The sequence below is a fragment of the Elephantulus edwardii genome, unplaced genomic scaffold (assembly GCF_000299155.1).
Source record: "Elephantulus edwardii isolate Elephantulus edwardi_28Jun2011 unplaced genomic scaffold, EleEdw1.0 scaffold00266, whole genome shotgun sequence".
In the NCBI taxonomy this organism is placed as follows: domain Eukaryota; kingdom Metazoa; phylum Chordata; class Mammalia; order Macroscelidea; family Macroscelididae; genus Elephantulus; species Elephantulus edwardii.
In genome coordinates, this window is record NW_006400016.1 from 3025663 (window position 1) to 3042181 (window position 16519).

Consider the following 16519-nt stretch of genomic DNA (forward strand, 5'->3'; position numbering starts at 1 on the left):
GGTAAAAAGGGAAGCCACTGACTGGGAAAAAGTATTCGGTAATAACATATCAGATAAGGGACTTATATCCAGAATTTATTAAATACTTGAGCACCACAACAAGATAAAGGTAAATAATCCAATAGAAAAATGGGCACAGGATATGAACAGGCACTTCACCGAAGACGACATTCAGATGGCTAACAAGCACATGAAGAAATGCTCAAAATCCCTAGCCCTAAGAGAGATGCAAATTAAAACAACTATGAGATATCATCTCACCCCAGTCAAAATAGCAAAATTTAACAGAACATCAAGCAAGAAATGCTGGTGAGGTTGTGGAGAAACTGGAACCCTTATTCACTGTTGGTGGGAGTGTAAAATGGTGCAACCCCTGTGGAAAGCAGTATGGCGCTTTCTCAAAAAGTTGCAAATAGAGATACCATTTGACCCAGCAATTCCACTACTGGGAATATACCCTGAAGAGACCATAGCTGACATCCAAGCAGATATAGGCACACCCATGTTTATTGCAGCTTTGTTCACAATAGCAAGGAGTTGGAAACAACCTAAGTGCCCATCAACAAACGAATGGCTAGAGAAGCTGTGGTATATTCACACAATGGAATACTATGCTGCATTAAAAAACAAGGAACTCATGCAATATTATTCAAAATGGTTGACTCTGGAGAACATTATGCTGAGTGAAATATCCCAGTCACAAAAGGACGAATATTACATGATGCCACTGTTGTAGAATGGGACTGTCCTTGGGGTTGGGGAGAGACTGAGTAAGATGGGTTCAATAATGTATACTGCACTGAGGGTATTAATTGTGGATCCAAGTAAGGAAGATGACTTTGGGGAGAGGCATCTCAAAATTTACCTTCCCAAACTGGATTCTAAGGCAGTCTGTGGCCTCAGTATTGTTATTGTTGGTGCTTAGCTGAAGTGGTGGTGTTAGATGGGAACTCAAAGCTCAGCCTTGTCATCAGGGGAAGGGGCATGAGATCAGCTCCAAGAAGTGCCTGTGACAGTTTCAGCCTGTGTTTATTGCACAGATGTGACCTATCCACTCAGCTGCCTGAGTGGCCAGTCTCATAACTCTCCTCTCGATATCCCTTAGTCCCAAGGTGATCCTCCAGCTGAGTTACATATAACTTGTCCCTTCACTCAATACTGTGAGTCCAGGCCTTGCTCTAAGTGTGGGAAATAAAGAGGTGAAGAGAGTAGCCACAGGAAGAGCTGTGTGAATTATTAGTGAGGAATCAAACCCAGACTCACTGCTGTGGCATTTATTTATTCTGTCTCATAGCCACATTCCAGTGGGTTGCCAAGGCTGTAAATGTTATGAGAGGAGGAGATTCTCCTCTTCTCCCACAGAAGAGATGGTGGATCTGAACCACTAACCTTTTGGTTAGCAGACTGTTGAGTTACTCACTGTACCACTAGTGCTTCTTCGTATATGGAGGGAGATAGTAAATGAATAAATTATATGTTAGAAATATATGTTAAGAAAAATTAGTGGCAGTGGGTGACACAGGCAATTTTAGCCAGGGTGGCCAGGGTGTGTCCCAGGGTAGGTGATACTTTAATGATCTGAAGGCGGTTCTGGAGTAATGTTGAGGGTAAGAACCATCCACCCAAGGTCTTCAGGGAGGAAGGTGCCTAAGCGTGAGGAACACCAAGGAAGCCAGAGAGTGTGGAAGGAAGTCGGCAACGTGTAACAGGAGATGTGCTTTCTGGAAGTGACGAAGATAAACAACTACAGCTTTCAAGATGGGTTACCACAACGTAAAGAAAACAAGAATCCTCACAACTGGACCAATAGGCAACATTTTGAGGAACAGAAAAAAGACTGACGTTATCAAGGATTTACTTGTTTTCTTTTTAGAAGGATTTACTTTTGCTTGGATCCGCAAACACCCATGGAAGTAGCAGTCAAGAAATCAAAAGACATGTTGTCTCTTGCCTAACTGCTGCCAAGGACCTCTTTAGACTAGATACACTTTAAGATCTCAGGGTAGCTAGCTGGCCCGTGCTGTTTCATTTTCAGCTGCTTCATATACATGTGAAAGATGGACAATGAGGAAGACCAAAGAAGAACTAATGCCTTTGAATTGCAATGTTGATGAAGAATACTAACTAGACTGTGGACTGTCAAAAGAATGAACAAGTCTGTTTCGGAAGAAGTACATCCGGAGTGCTCCTTAGAAGGAGGGATGGTGAAACTTCCTCCCACATACTTTGGGCATGTTATCAGAAAGGGCCAGATCTTGGAAAAAGACCGAGAGGGGCGAAGAGAGATGGACTCACGGAGATGGGTCGACACAGTGACTAACCATGGACTATCACAGCACAGATTGTGAGGATGGTGTTGGACTGGGCAGTGCTTCATTCCGTTGTACATACAGTCTCTCTGGGTCAGAGCCCACGTGAGGTCATCTAACAAGAAGAAGTAGGAGATGAGGGCAGAGAGGTGACAAAGTGTAGGACCTTGCAAGCCACTGCATGAACTCTTTTGCTTTGAGAAAGATAGATCAGGGGAGGACTCTGAGCGGGGGAGGATGTGCCCTGACTCAGGTTTTTACAGGGACCCTCTCCACACCCTTTAGTCTCAGGCCAACTATCAGGGCATGAGGAGCAGGGAGACAGCGAGGGGCTGCTATGATGATCCAGGGGGAAACGTTATTGTTAAGACCAGAGGGAGGGCGCTGGTGGGGGAAATGGGAGACATAAGATCCATTTTGAAAATGGATCCTACAAATTTGGAGGTGAAATTTTGATATTTGAAGAATGGAGTCTAGGTTGATATAAGAGATATTTGATATGAGCCATTTTTAATATTTTAAGTCAATAAATTCCCCCCTTACTACTCAAAATTGGGGTAGACAAGACTATAGAGGGACTGGATTAAGGGAATCCTCAAGCCTTCATCGGAAAACCAAGTTTTGGCCCTTATTCCTTCCAGCCTATCCTGGCAGAATTATCGAAGACCTACTGGGTCAAGGACTACAGTTAGTTATCAATATGGATTACATCTTGACATCAAGGAAACAAAATCTTCACTACCTCCAAGAAACAAACAAGTCTGTCTTGGAGACGGTGAAACAAAGTCTCTCCTTGGAGGCTAGGATTTTAAGGCTCCATCTCACATACTTTGGGGCACGCGGCCAGAAGGGACCAATCCTTGGAGAAAGGACATCATGCTCAGAAGGGTGGAGGGACAGCTCAAGAGAGGAAGACCCCGGATGAGATGGACTGATACAGTAACTGGGACATTGTGGGTAGGTATGTTGGAGTCAGTGAGACTGGCTCAGGACAGGGCAGGCTTCAGAGCTGTTGTATATAGGGTCACTATGAGTTGCAGGCAACTTGACGGCATTTAACAACAACAACAACTACTCTGGGGCAACAGGCAGCATTTTGATAGGAGGGAAAGAGATAAATTGTCAATCTTTCTTCAATCCACAATCACCACCCTTGTTACCAGCAGTCAAGAAATCAAAAGACAAGTCTTATTGGGAAAGTCCGCTGCTGGAGACCTTGTCAGAGTGAGCAATGATATCAGCTTAAAGACCAAGGTGTGTCTGATCCAAGCCATGGTCTTTTCGATTGCTTGCTATGTATGCATCTCAAAGATGGACAGTGACTAAGGATAACAACAACAACAACAACCAATGCCTTTGAGCTGTGCTGTTAAAGAAGAGTGCTGAATATCTTATAGACTGCCAAGAGAACAAACGGGTCTATCTTGGAGAAAGTGAAACCAGAATGCTCCTAGGGAGCAAGAATGGTGAAACTACATCTCACATATTTTATGCATGCAGGAGGGGGCAAGTCCTTGGAAGACGTCATGCTTGGAAAGGTGAAGGGTCACCATAAGAGAAGATCTGTGGCAAAAGAGCAGTGGGCTCAAGTGTGTCACAAATGGTGAGAATGGCACAGGAGAGGGCAAGATACAAAGCCATTGTACCTAGGGTTGCTATGAGTCATGGTTGATTCGACAGCACATAACAACAGCAACAACTGGAGTCTCTGGATTGTACAAGTAGTTAATATGCTTGTCAGCTAATAGAAAAATCAAAATCCATTCAGAGGCACCTGAGAAGAAAGGCCTGGTGGTCAAGACCTGAACAACCAGTCGTTGAAAACCTTATGAAGTACAGTTCTACTCTGACATGCATGAGGTCTCCATGAGTCAGAGCTGACTTGATAATGACTGGGAGAAAAAACTGTGTAGGGAATAAATCAGATACAGAACAATAGCTACAAAATAGTCTAAATGTTTAGAAGTTTGTAATTTGGAACCAGATAGATCAGAGTTTGAGTTCCAGACAGATCAGAGTTTGACTTCTCACACTACCACCCCTTCACTCTGTGATGTATCCATTCTGAACCTCTATTTTTTTCCTTTTACAGAGGAAATGAGAATATTTAACCTAGTTCATCATGTTGGGTTTGGTCTTTTTTTTGTTTGTTTTTTAAGACTGTTATTTTACTGGTTATCAAAAACACCAACCAATAATGGCAAGAGAAATGTGAAAGTAATACTGAAGAGTTTCACTAATATTGCTGTTATTTTGTTTTTGTTAAGTTACAAGAATTGAACAATCTTTGGTCACAGCAGCAAAAGCGAGATGACAAAGGGAACGTCATCGTTTGGAAAGTGTCGCATACATTGTGCCGTCGCTGTGGCTCCAAGGCCTCCCACCTCCAGAAGTTCACCTGTGGCAGGTGTGGCTACCCTGCCAAGCACAAGAGAAAGGATAACTGGAGTGCCAAGGCTAAACGGCAGAATACCACCGGCGCTGGTCGCATGAGGCACCTTAAGATCATATACCACAGATTCAGGCGTGGATTCCATGAAGGAGCAACACCCAAACCCAAGCAGGCAGCTGTTGCAGCATCCAGTTCATCTTAGGAATTCCACTGTTTACTTCTGCAATAAATGTTCTGGTATTATAATATGAAAAAAAAAGAGAATTGAACAAAAGTCAGAAGTTTTGTCAATATCATCATTAGACAGAGTCCAGTATATAATTAGGGATGCCTTTGTTTAGAAGACGGAAAAGTGTTCACAGAATAAACATTATATTCTGACTAACATAAATTATTGTTGAGGTATAACTGACTTTTAGCTGACCCTCCAGCAAGTTTTCAGAGGCTGTAAATTGGACCAAAGGAGATTGCCCATTTTCCCCCCCTCAGATCAGCTTGTGGATTTGAATTGCTTGTCTTTGGATTGACAGGGCAACTCCTTACTTACTTGGCCACCAGAGCTTCCTATTTAACCTAGAAACACACAGAAAATGAGCAATATATATTGTTGTTATGTGCCATTGAGTCACCTGCAACTCTGTATACAATAGCTCTGAACCTTGCCCTATCCTGAACCAGTCTCACTGTCTCTGACACACCTATCCTCATTAATTGTGCCAATTCATATCATCCTGGTCTTCCACCCTTCCAAAGCATGATGTCCTTCTCTAGGGACTGATCCCTCCTGGCCTCATGTCCGAAGTATGCAAGACAGAACTTTAAAATCCTTGCCTTTAAGGGACAGCCTGGTTTCACCCCTTCCAGGACAAGCCTGTTTGTTCTCTTTGCAGTCCATGGTAGTTCAGTACTTTATCACCACAACTCAAAGTCATCTTCTCTCAACTCTAGTCATTGTCCAGCTCTCTGATGCATCATAGCAAGTAATTGTGAAGACCATGGCCTGAATCAGGTGCACCTTAGTTTCCAGATTGACATAATTTCTCTTAAGCATTTTGGAGAGATCTCTGACAGCAGCTTTCCCCAGAACAATTAGTCTTTTAATTTCTTGACTACTGTTACCAAGAGTGTTGATTGTGGAACTGAGTGAGCTCAAATTGTTAACAACCTCAGTCTCTTCTCCAACGGTCATGGTGCTGCCAATTGGCCCAGTGGTAAGAATGTTTATCTTCTTGATGTTGAGCATGTTGAGAACTTCTGCAGCAAGTGCTTCAGGTCCTCCTGTGTTTTGGTGAGCAAGATTGTGTCATCTGTATAACATTGGGTGTTGATAAGTCTTCTTCCAATCCTGATGCCACATTCCTCCTCATAAAGACCAGCTTCTCAAATGATCTGTTCCCTATATAGATTGAAAAGGTGTGGAGCCAGGACACCTCCCTGATACACTCCTGATTTTGAACCATGCAATATTTCCTTGCTCTGTTCTGAGATCCAAGTATAGGCACAGTGAGCACAATCAAGTGTTCTGGGATTCCCATTCTCCTCAAGGTTAGCCACAATTTGTCGTGATCCACACAGTCAAGTGCCTTTGCATAGTCAATGAAACACAGATAGACATTCCTCTGGCACTCTGCTTTTAACCAAGACATATCTGACATTAACTATAATGTCTCTGGTACCACAGCCTCTTCTAAACTTGTCCGGTATTTCTGGTAGTTCTCTGTTGATTAGTTATTATTAATTGAGCAATCCCATATTGTGAGGTGCCTTTGAGACGACGGATTCATATTGTACATACATGTCCAATAGAATGAAAATCTGCCTTATGTTTTACCCTCCTCACAATCTCTTCTGTGCTCAAGTCCATTTTGCACTCACTGTGTTAATCCATTTTCTCAAGGGTATTTCTCTTTTTCGCTGATCCTCTACTTTTCTAAGTTTGATACCCTTTTCCAAAGACTGACCCTTTTTTTTTTCATTTTCACATTTTAATTGCTTTTGAGTGTCATCTCTGTAAGCTAGAAAGCAAAATCAAACTAAGTTGTCCTGTTTTCTAGTGATTCAGGCTTGATCTTCAGCACAGCAGCAGGAATACAGAGGCCAACGAGGAGACTGGAAAACGCAAGGTGCTCACTTGCTCGTATTCTCCATCAGGAAAGAGCCAAAAGCCCCATCCTCAGATGGAGGCTACACAAAGCACCGTGAGCTACAGAGAACAGGACAACGCAAAGTGTCTTCTGAGCCACCTTCTGGAAAGCACATCAGAACCGAACGAGCAGTGAACAAAGTACATGTTTACATTCTCAAAATCTGCTCTGGGGGTTGAAAAATCCCCACCTGTTCTCAGTAAGTGTGTGAGTGAAGAGAGGAGTAAACAGATATGGGGACATTATTTGATTTTTACCAATATAATATCCCACAAGCTTATCATGTTCCCCCTTTAAAAAACAAACAAACAAACAAACATACATTTTCCCATTTGCCACAGAACAGACATTAAAGACTGTTTAGAAGAACATTTCAATTCGAAGGAGGTTGGGGAGAACACTTTCCCCTGCAGAAGACCTTCCGTGTCTCTTCACTATTAACATCATTATTCTTCCTTGATATAGATTCCTGTGGAAAACTTGTTGGAAAATTTGCCAAAGCCAGGAGATGAATAATAAAGGTGGCCTACTTAGTTACTTGGAAACTCAGTTGACAACTTTGGGATAGACCCATACAATCTGGCCCCAATCTTGCTAAGTGTCTTCGAACTAGAGAACTCCTTAGGCCTTAGCTTGAGCTGCTGCCCAGTGTCTTAAACTGTACTGGGTCCCATCCGTGCCGCTTCGGCCCCCGGTGGGTGCTAGTCATCAAAGTCTGGGATGTCGTCATAGGAGTAGCCCTGGTAACCTTTGGACACATAGTAGGCAATGTGCAGGTGGTAGAAGCCCGGCAGAAACACCAGGATGCCGATGATCAGCACGGGGAAAGGCCCGGTCTGCCCCCACTTGGCTGATGTAGCCTGCCAGCAGGAGGGAGCCAATGATGATGAGAAAGGCGCCAGAGCACAGCGGCAAGGGCAAGGGCAATGGCTTTGTAAGGGATCTTAGGTGGGCTTTTCTTAAACTGAAGGTCAATGTAGCCATCATCTGTGGAAAGTCTTGAGTATTTCACTTTACTACTGGGAATCCCAGCAGCCAGGTTGGTGCGAGATGGCATCATAACACGTTGACACGGCTACAGTCCAAGGCTGCGCCACCCGGTGCCCGCAAGACTAACCCTTTTGATAACATCCCTAAGGTATGTGAGACAAAGTCTCATGACCCTTACTACTTTTTTGTTTATTTTTTATTAATAATTTTAATGAACATTTACAGAGATTTTGGATTTCCATTCATTCATTGCTGCACTTCTCTCCCAGCCCAGCCCTCCCCCCCATTTGCTCCTCTCTTTCAAAAGTAAAAGAAACACTCCCTCCCTGGTACACAATCCCCCCCCGCACCCCCCCACCGCCCCAAGGACATTACACTATGCAACCTTAATTGTGGACTCTTGTGATAACCATAATACCCTATCATACATTGTTTTTAAATTATTATCTCCCTCATCTGTTTCAGTGCAGTATACACAATTTATCCAGTTTTTCTCAGTCTTACCCCAACCCTGATATCAGTCCCATTTTACAGCAGTGGCACCATGCATATTTGTCCTTTTGCGATTGAGATATTTCACTCAGCATAATGTCCTCCAGGCTCACCCATTTTGAATAATACTGCATGAGTTCCTTGTTTTTCAATGCAGCGTAGTATTCCATTGTGTGAATATACCACAGCTTCTCTATTCATTCGTTTGTTGAGACCCTTACTTCTAAAGAGCACTCTGGCTATAGTTTTTTCTAGTCAGATTTAATTCTTTTGGCATTTCATGGGATATTCAATATTCTTCACCCATATAATAATTCCAGAACATCAGTTATTATTCAGTCTTCTTTATTCATTGTCCAATTTCACATGAATATGAAACAATGGAAAATACCATCGTTTAAATCAGGAGCACCTCAGTCCTTAAAATGATGCTCTTGCTCTTTAGCACATACTAGATAGTAATTAATCTTCAGAAACAATTCTAAGAAGTAGGTGCTGCAGTATCCCTCCCCTATCTGAAAGTAGAGCATTTCAGTGAGACATTTCCTGAGCCAAAAATTGTATAATGCAAAGAAGCAAATACACGAGAACCATTATTTTTTGTATTTCTAAACCTTATAACTTTCCAGCAAGTCATACTAACTCAAACTCATTGCTTTGGATCGGATCTGACTCATAATAGAACCCCCCAAATGGTTTCTCGAGGTTCTTAAGGGAAATAGGAGAGATTGTCCATTTTTTTCCCCCACAGAGAAGGTTAGTGTATTTGAACTGCCAAGCAGACGTGACCGTCGAGTTAGCAGCACAACTACCTATGGACTACACCTTCAGAGCTCCCTAAATAATACTAATTGCACATAAAACCTAAAATAGCACTAACAGACACAGTTCAAATCTATGGCAACTTAACGCTGAGATGCTAGGGCGGAGGGAGGACCCAGGCGATGCTACTTGGGAGGGAGCTGTGTCTAGCAGGTTCCTGTAAAATAAACTCTGAACGCTAGTTTCGCTTTTCACATTTTATTCCATAAATGTGAGACTCCTCTTCAGATTTCATTCTCAACTAAAACATGTTTTAATGATTTATTTATTTTAGAAAAAGGTAGTGAGGTAAAATGAATTTACTGAAAATGGAGTCACCTGAATTACTATCCTTATTGTTTAGATGCAAAGGCAATTTGACAAAAAAAAAATCTAGAGGTGGGGAGTGGTGGAATCTGACCTTAACTCTTGTTTGCCTGGTGCCTAGGATGCAGTCTCTTAATTAGGATGGATTATTAACGTCTATTTCCTTCCTCCAAGCCTTAGGGAGAGTAAGACAAAGCTTTTGTAGGGTGAGAGGTGAGTGGCTTTCAGGAAATGGGAAAAGTCACGAATTTGGGGCAGAGCTAGCCGAGCTTGGTCTGGCTGTTCCTTAGAGTAGAAGGTAACCGAGAAGGCTGAGAGAAAGAAAATCGAAGTTGCTTTTATGGTGCAACATTAGAGATGCTGGCTTGTCTGTGATGACAAGGATCCTAAACACACGCCCTGGAATTTACAGCGCAGAGGGTGTTTCCAGAATTTAGACCCAGACCCTGAAGGGCAGCGCTCTAGGTTTTCGCGCCGGCGTTGCGGGGTGCGCAGGCCGCTTCTGGGGCGGAGCCTCGCGCTGTCCAGCAGCGGGACGCGCGGGACAACCTGGCAGGCGATGCTTTTCATGGAGGTAGGGCGCCACGGTGGCTGGGACCTGCTGGCTTTAGAGAGTTAGCGGGTGTGGCTGGAGAGTCTGGGTGAGATTGGGAGGTTTGCCCTCAAGACCTGGACGGGCAGGGACCTTGGGCAAGTCTCAGAGTTTCCTGGGAGCGGCGTCACGAAGCACTTTGTACCTGGACTTTAGGGCTGTGCGCGCCGCTGGCTCGCGGTCGGCAGCCCTGGGTGCCCTGAAGCCTAGGTGCTTAGTGGGGGCAACGGTACGTTTAGAGTGGGAGGGCTGGAGGGATGCAGCCCTGGGCTCGGCCGCCACCGCTGCACCTTGACGTTCCCGTATACAGGCCCGGGCGCGGAGGCGACTTTCCCACGACCTGATCGCGCGCTGTCTGGCGAGGACTGCGCTGCCGCGTTGTGGGAGCACAGCGCGTGCCTGGGGGGAGCCCGGCCAAACGAGACGTGGAAGTGGGCGGGGATACAGGACCAAAAGGCGGGCTCAGACGCATCTGGAGGGGTTTGTGGTCTGAATTTGGAAGATCCCAGGTGACAAAGCTCAGAGTATAGGGGCTGTGGAGCTCCGGTGGCCTAGCGGCAAGAAGCTGCGTTGCAATCCCGAAGCTGCTTTGCGGGGGAAGGATGGGCAATCTCCTCCCGTGCGATTAACTGCTTCTGAAAACCCGCTGAATTCCACCAATTCCATCCACACAATAAAGACCTTTGAGTTGGGTTAGAAATCTGACCAGAGATCTCAGGGGCGATCCCTGAGTTGGGACAGCATGTGGGAGGGGTTGGTGTATCTAATGAATGGCGCGTGCCCTGGGTCAGCCCACGAGCAGTTTCCATCTCCAGCTATGAAAGATCATTCAGCAATCGGAAACTGATTGCTGGAAGCACTACTTTTCTGGTTGCATCACTTGTCTCTCTCTCTCTCTCTCCCCCTCCCCCTCCTATTAGGATTTCTCTGCTCTGAGCTCCAGGCCGGCCGCCTCCTGCACCGGAAGCCCCAACTGAACCCCAGCCCGTCACAGCTCCTTGAGGACAAAGGAGGGAGCAGGCATTTTCTAGGAACTGATCCTTACCCTCCACACCCTGGGGCTGCCCAGACCCGTGCCGAGAACCCCCACCAGCAGGCTGTTGCAGGAGTTGCATGCCAAAGTGTAGAGCCAGAGCTGTCTCCTGACCCTGGCCACCCTCACTTCCTTCATACAGGTGAGGGTCTGCTCCAGCAGGAGTGACCCCCCCCCTCAGGACTGTTTTCTTATGGACACATTTCTTGCTTCCATAGTGTGCACCCTCGGGCTACTAAGTTCTGTGGAGGTGTGCACCCGTTTCGGCCCTAGCCAGCCTCTAACTCCTCCCATCAGATCTCAGAGCCTTCTTGCCTCCAGGTTGCTTGCAGCCCCTCCTCAGCTCTGCGCTGGATGCTCCCAGATGAGTAAGACTGTGTGTGAATAATGTTCTCACCCAGAGATGAGGGGCAAGGGGTTCTCTGGCCTTACTGAACACGCTCCTTCTCCCCCCAGGAAGCGTTGGCATTACTGTCCCAAATGATGTGAGATGAGAACTGCTGGTGCCGCTGCCTTCTCCTGACACAGCTGGACCTCACCACATCTGCCGTCCACTGGGGCAGCTGGGCAAATGTGTGGGAAGATAACTCAGACCACAGCAGTGAGGCACAGTTATAGGGGTACAGATGCAGGGAAGAGGACCAAGGGCCACCCAGCCTTTTGCAGGTGCTGGGGCAAAGCACTTTCTAGAATCTTGTGAAATTGAGGCTTGTATAGTCTCTAGGGTATTCTAGAAGTCCCAGTTCTGCAGCATTTCAGACATGTTTCCTTAATTTAGAGTTGGGGAATGAGAACCCAAGTGAGAAAGGCATATTCTCAAGATGACAGATCTGACCTGAGGGCATGCTCATGGTTACTGTGTCCATCCCCTCCCTTGACCCTAGGCCCAGGGAGAGGCCATGAAGGCAGTGCTGATACCACTTTGGGAGCCACTGACCTCAAACTCAGATGTTTCTATTGCTCATATCATGGCTGCCCAAATTAACCTGTCTTGACTTGTGCCAGCCATGAGTATGGCTGCCTGCCGGGGGACCTGCTGTGCCAACAAGGTAGGCCCCTGGTAACAAGGGAGAGACTGGGCACCCGTGGCATTTTGTCTTTGTCCTATTCCAGCCTAGGCCAGGGCCTCAGGTCTCATCCATTCCAGCTGGCCAGTGGAAACTTTTTTTTCTAAAAAGAAAAAAAAATAAGAAATAACCTTTGTTTAAGTGCTTATGATTGAGTGGAAATAATTTATAAAAATTATTATTTAGCCACATACTCCTCTAACTAGTCTTATATTGATTGGAGAATAAAGTTTAGCCTAGCAAAGGATGAGGCCAACTTTGCCTTAAGAAAAAGAACAGTTAACTGTTATAAGGTGGCAAAGAAATGAGAATTAGAAAAATACTCTGGTCTACTGAAGATGTAAACAGATCCCCCAATTAAAAAAACAAAAACAAAGCAGCACTGCTCTCGTTAACACTGAGTGTGCACTGGGGCGTCTGCTGCCCCCTCACCCTTGGGTAACGCTTGCTGAGGTCCTGGCAACACAATCGGAAAAGCTCACATCCTGAGTCTTCTACCGTCTCACAGCCACTGTACCACAATGGTAAACACTTGCTCTTTCTTTTTCAAACTCATTCCCTTTGTTTTCTGACACCTTTGTCTGAAATTGTTTTCCTCTTTGAAATGGAAATCTGATTGACCTGCAGGTGCTCATGGGCAGTGTGCCATACTTAGGGGGCCGCCTGAGCGAGCTGGAGGTACCCATACCCAGCTGGCAGAGGAGGAGAGAGGGCAGAGACAAGTGGAAGGCCAATTGCCAGGCCTAGGGCTACAAGAAGAAGTGAAGGGTACTGGTGGATAGGGTTCCTCATGAGATGCCTATGCTACTGAGGAGTACTTCTGGGGTGTCAAGTTGAGGGGTTCTCTTAGCACCTGGCACCCAGAGCCCCCGACTGCTGCTCTTGATGTGCCAAACATCTTCCCATCCCATCCACTACTACACCATGAGCTGTGTCTTTTGGAAAATAAATTTAATTTTTCACACCTGGAAGGCTCATCTTTGTGGAGACCAGGTCAGGGGCATTCAGGTTCGAGGTGTGTTGTGGGGTTTCTGTCCCTTGTGTCGCAACAGGCCTCTGCTGCTCTGCCAGTCTGCGCCCTTTGCTCTTCAGCAGCACGTCGATTCCTTTCTGCGGGCACAGGGAAAGAGACACTCTGGCACTAGCCACAACTTTTTTTTTTTTTCACTAGCCACAACTTAGCAGAAGGAAAATCTCCACTTTCCTGTGTTTGTATATCCAGTGCCGAGGGGCAGACTTGAAATGAGAGGGATTTTCAAATGGGGATAATAGCTAGTGGAGAAAAGGCAGAGATGGGATCTGGACTGGGGGGGGTCTTGCAACTTTGGATGTGTGGTGAGGGAGGCCTCATCCAGAAAGGGAGCCTTAAAAAAAGGGGGGGGGGAGCCTTAGGCGAGGTCCTAAATAGAAAAGTCTCTGGGGAAGAGGGTTCTAGGTGAGGGGGAGCATTGGGGGGCGGAAGGGAGGGAACGGGACAGCCAGTGCCATAGCCAAGAGGTTGGGAATAAGCAGTGAAAGGTGACAAGTCCAGGCAGGGTTACGCTGTAGGCTAGAGGGAGCACCCTGGCCTTTAAGGAGACAGAGCCCTAGGAGAGGGACATGATGTGACTCAGGTCTTCACAGGGTCCCTATTCCACCCCTCTTTCTAGCCTCTTTCTCTTTCTGGAACCCAGGTGTTTAGAACTCAGCTCCCCTTATGGACCTCTCTGGTCCATTCTATCAGCCTACAATACCAGTTAAAAAACCAAACCGAGACCCACTGTCCTCAAGTCAATTCCGACTCCCATGACCCTCTCTATCAGGTCTCTGAGGCTGTAAATCCGTACGTGCCCATCTCTCTCCACAGAGAGCCGTTGGCCTTTCAGCTAGCAGCCCAATACATAAACGCTGCACTACCAGAGCACCTTTTGGTGGACAGGAGCTTCACTTTTAGAGGCAGACAGACCTAGGTTTGCGTTCTAATGAGCACTTGCCTTGGCCAAGCAGCTTAACCTCACTAAGCAAGCCTCAGTTTCTTCATCTGTAAAGTGCACATTACAAGGAGTAGGTGAGAGTATGCCTGTATCTAAATGCACAAATACTAAGTGGTCAGGAAAAGGAGGCATGATTAAAAACTGCTATTTGGTGACCTAGTGGTAAGAAGCTGCACTGCAATCCAAAGGCACATAGTTCGAATCCACTAGCTGTTCTGTGGGAGAAAGATGGGCAATCTCCTTCCATGTAATTTCCTACCTCTGAAAACCCACTAGAGTGTCAGTTATGGGTAAGTTCTGACTCAAAGGCACACTACAACAACAATAGCATTCTACGGAAGAAGAAAATAATTTCCTCTTAGAGCAGGAAGTGATGGAAGGAAGCTTCAAGATAGGCAGTGTGGACGGGGAGGAGTTGGTGCATTTGGACCTTCTCTCCTGGGGGTGGAATAGCAGGACCTGACTTTGTTGTTTTGTTTGTTTGGTTTTTAATTTTTTAAATGTTATGTGTGTGTGTGTACCGTCAAATCTGATCTGACTGGTACAGGAGGAGATTGCTCCTTCTCGGACCTGACTTTATAAGAGCAAGTGAGAGAGAAGAGCGAGCTCAAGACCATGTCTAGGAATCTGGCTTGGAGAACTGAGTGGATCGTAGGGCTGTCATTGAGAAGGGAACCTTGGAAGAGGGAGACACTGGCTGATGCAGAGGGTGGTTTCAGAGGCTGGGAGCAGTGCCTTTCCCAGACAGATTTTTCACTGAGTGGATTTAATGACTATTTTCCAGAATCCAATCTGAGTCTCTACCTTTGGATAGCAGAATTTACATCACTGATACTTATTGTAGCTCTTCATTTCTTTGCCTTATTCTTGTCAATTTATTGAGGTGATTCTCCCTTTCCCTTCCATTTTATAAGTGGCTATTCCTTGGAGAGCAACATTATACTTGGGAAGGTGGAAGGATGGTGAAGGAGAGGAAGACCCTCAACCAGGTGGATTGACAAAGTCACTGCAGCATTGGGCTGGAGGGCGTGGGAAACTGAGGAGGGCACAGGGTTCAGATCTGCTGTTCATAAGGTTGCAATGAGGTGCACTCAACTTGATGGCACCTAACAATACAACAACCAGCACCCATACATTTCTATTTTCAATTCTATTTTCTGTCATCCAGAATTGACCTTTTGTTTCACCCAAGCAATGGAAACTTTGATGCATTTTTACTTTCCTCAAAAACAAAGCCCCTCAAATTCATTGCCCTTGAGTTGGAATCGACTCAACTGACCGTCTAGTGGGTTTTTTAAGGCTGTAAATAACATGAGAGGAGGTGATATCTTTCTCAGAGCCACTGGTGGATTAAAACTGCCACAGAGGTGAACTTTGGGTTAGCAGTGCAGCTCCTGCTACAGATCCTCCCACCATAACTCCCTAGGTTTTCCCAAATCTACCTGAAGGTGCCCAGGGAAATAGCTAGTCTCCCTATGCACAGCGGGGGACAGGGACTGTTCCTCCTCACCATCTCTGGCCCCCAGAAAGGGGGTGAAGCCTCTGTCTGGGTCCAGGCATGGCAAAGGTGGGACTCAGTCTCAGATTCCGGGGACAGAATGTCTGGGAGATTTTCCTCGGAGCCTGTTTGTGAGGTGATGGGTAGAAGGACAGAGGAGTTTATCCCCACTCAGCATGTCCCTGTTCTAGATGAGCCACACCTTGGGTCTTACCTCGGCTGACATGGGCAGCTGATGTGGACGGAAAGGAAGCTCCCGGGGGGGCCACGCTGCCCTTCACCCCCAGTTTCTTACACTCCACCTTCACTTGGTCTCTGCAGTGTTTGTGGCAGCACAGGCCACAATCTGCGGGAAGGGCAGTGTTTAGGACCTAGACACCCCGACTGCACCCTCCCATGTGCTCTTCCAGCCTCCAGGCCCTGGGTCCACCACCCCACCAAAGTCCTACTCACCCCGGCAGCGGTAGCCTTGTTTGGTTACTCCCCAGAGCTGTGAAGAGAAAGCACAGTTTGCTACCCAGGCCATGGGCTGGAGTGTGTGTCTTTCTGGGAACCAGCCTGTGTGAAAACCTTCCAGGTTCTGGAAGTTCTCCGAGACTATTGGGTGATTAACTAAGATTTGGAGATGAAAGGAATTTGGAGGTTATCTGAAATTTGAGGGATAACCTAATAATTAGAATTAAGCAAGTTTGGAAAGACATTATGCTGTGAAAGGCAGACGGTCAAAGAAAGTAGAAGACTCTCGATAAGAAGGATCGACACAGTGATTCTAAGTGTGGACTCGAGTGCATCTGAGGTCGTGAAGACGGCGCCCAGTGCAGGTCTGCTGTTCACAAGAGCACTATGAGTCGTCTACTTGATGGCACCAAGTAACAACAAAGTCACTGAAGAGGGATTATGC

The 16519-nt window shown here is 46.1% G+C and overlaps 1 protein-coding gene and 1 pseudogene across 1 annotated transcript in view; both read right to left on the reverse strand.

Annotated features, from left to right (window-relative positions):
• Nucleotides 1–7546: 7546 nt before the first annotated feature.
• On the reverse strand, nt 7547–7905 carry LOC102875087 (annotated as a pseudogene).
• A 1983-nt stretch (nt 7906–9888) lies between these two features.
• Nucleotides 9889–16519, reverse strand: part of RASGRP4 (RAS guanyl releasing protein 4) — a 52924-nt gene continuing 46293 nt past the window's right edge. Inside the window, exons 14-21 of the mRNA XM_006899739.1 lie at nt 16072–16108; nt 15833–15964; nt 15631–15743; nt 13113–13257; nt 12836–12839; nt 10338–10536; nt 10193–10260; nt 9889–10060 (exon numbers count right to left, since the gene is read on the reverse strand). Of these exons, the coding sequence (XP_006899801.1) occupies nt 9889–10060; nt 10193–10260; nt 10338–10536; nt 12836–12839; nt 13113–13257; nt 15631–15743; nt 15833–15964; nt 16072–16108 (870 nt within the window). The remainder of the gene's footprint in view (nt 10061–10192; nt 10261–10337; nt 10537–12835; nt 12840–13112; nt 13258–15630; nt 15744–15832; nt 15965–16071; nt 16109–16519) is intronic.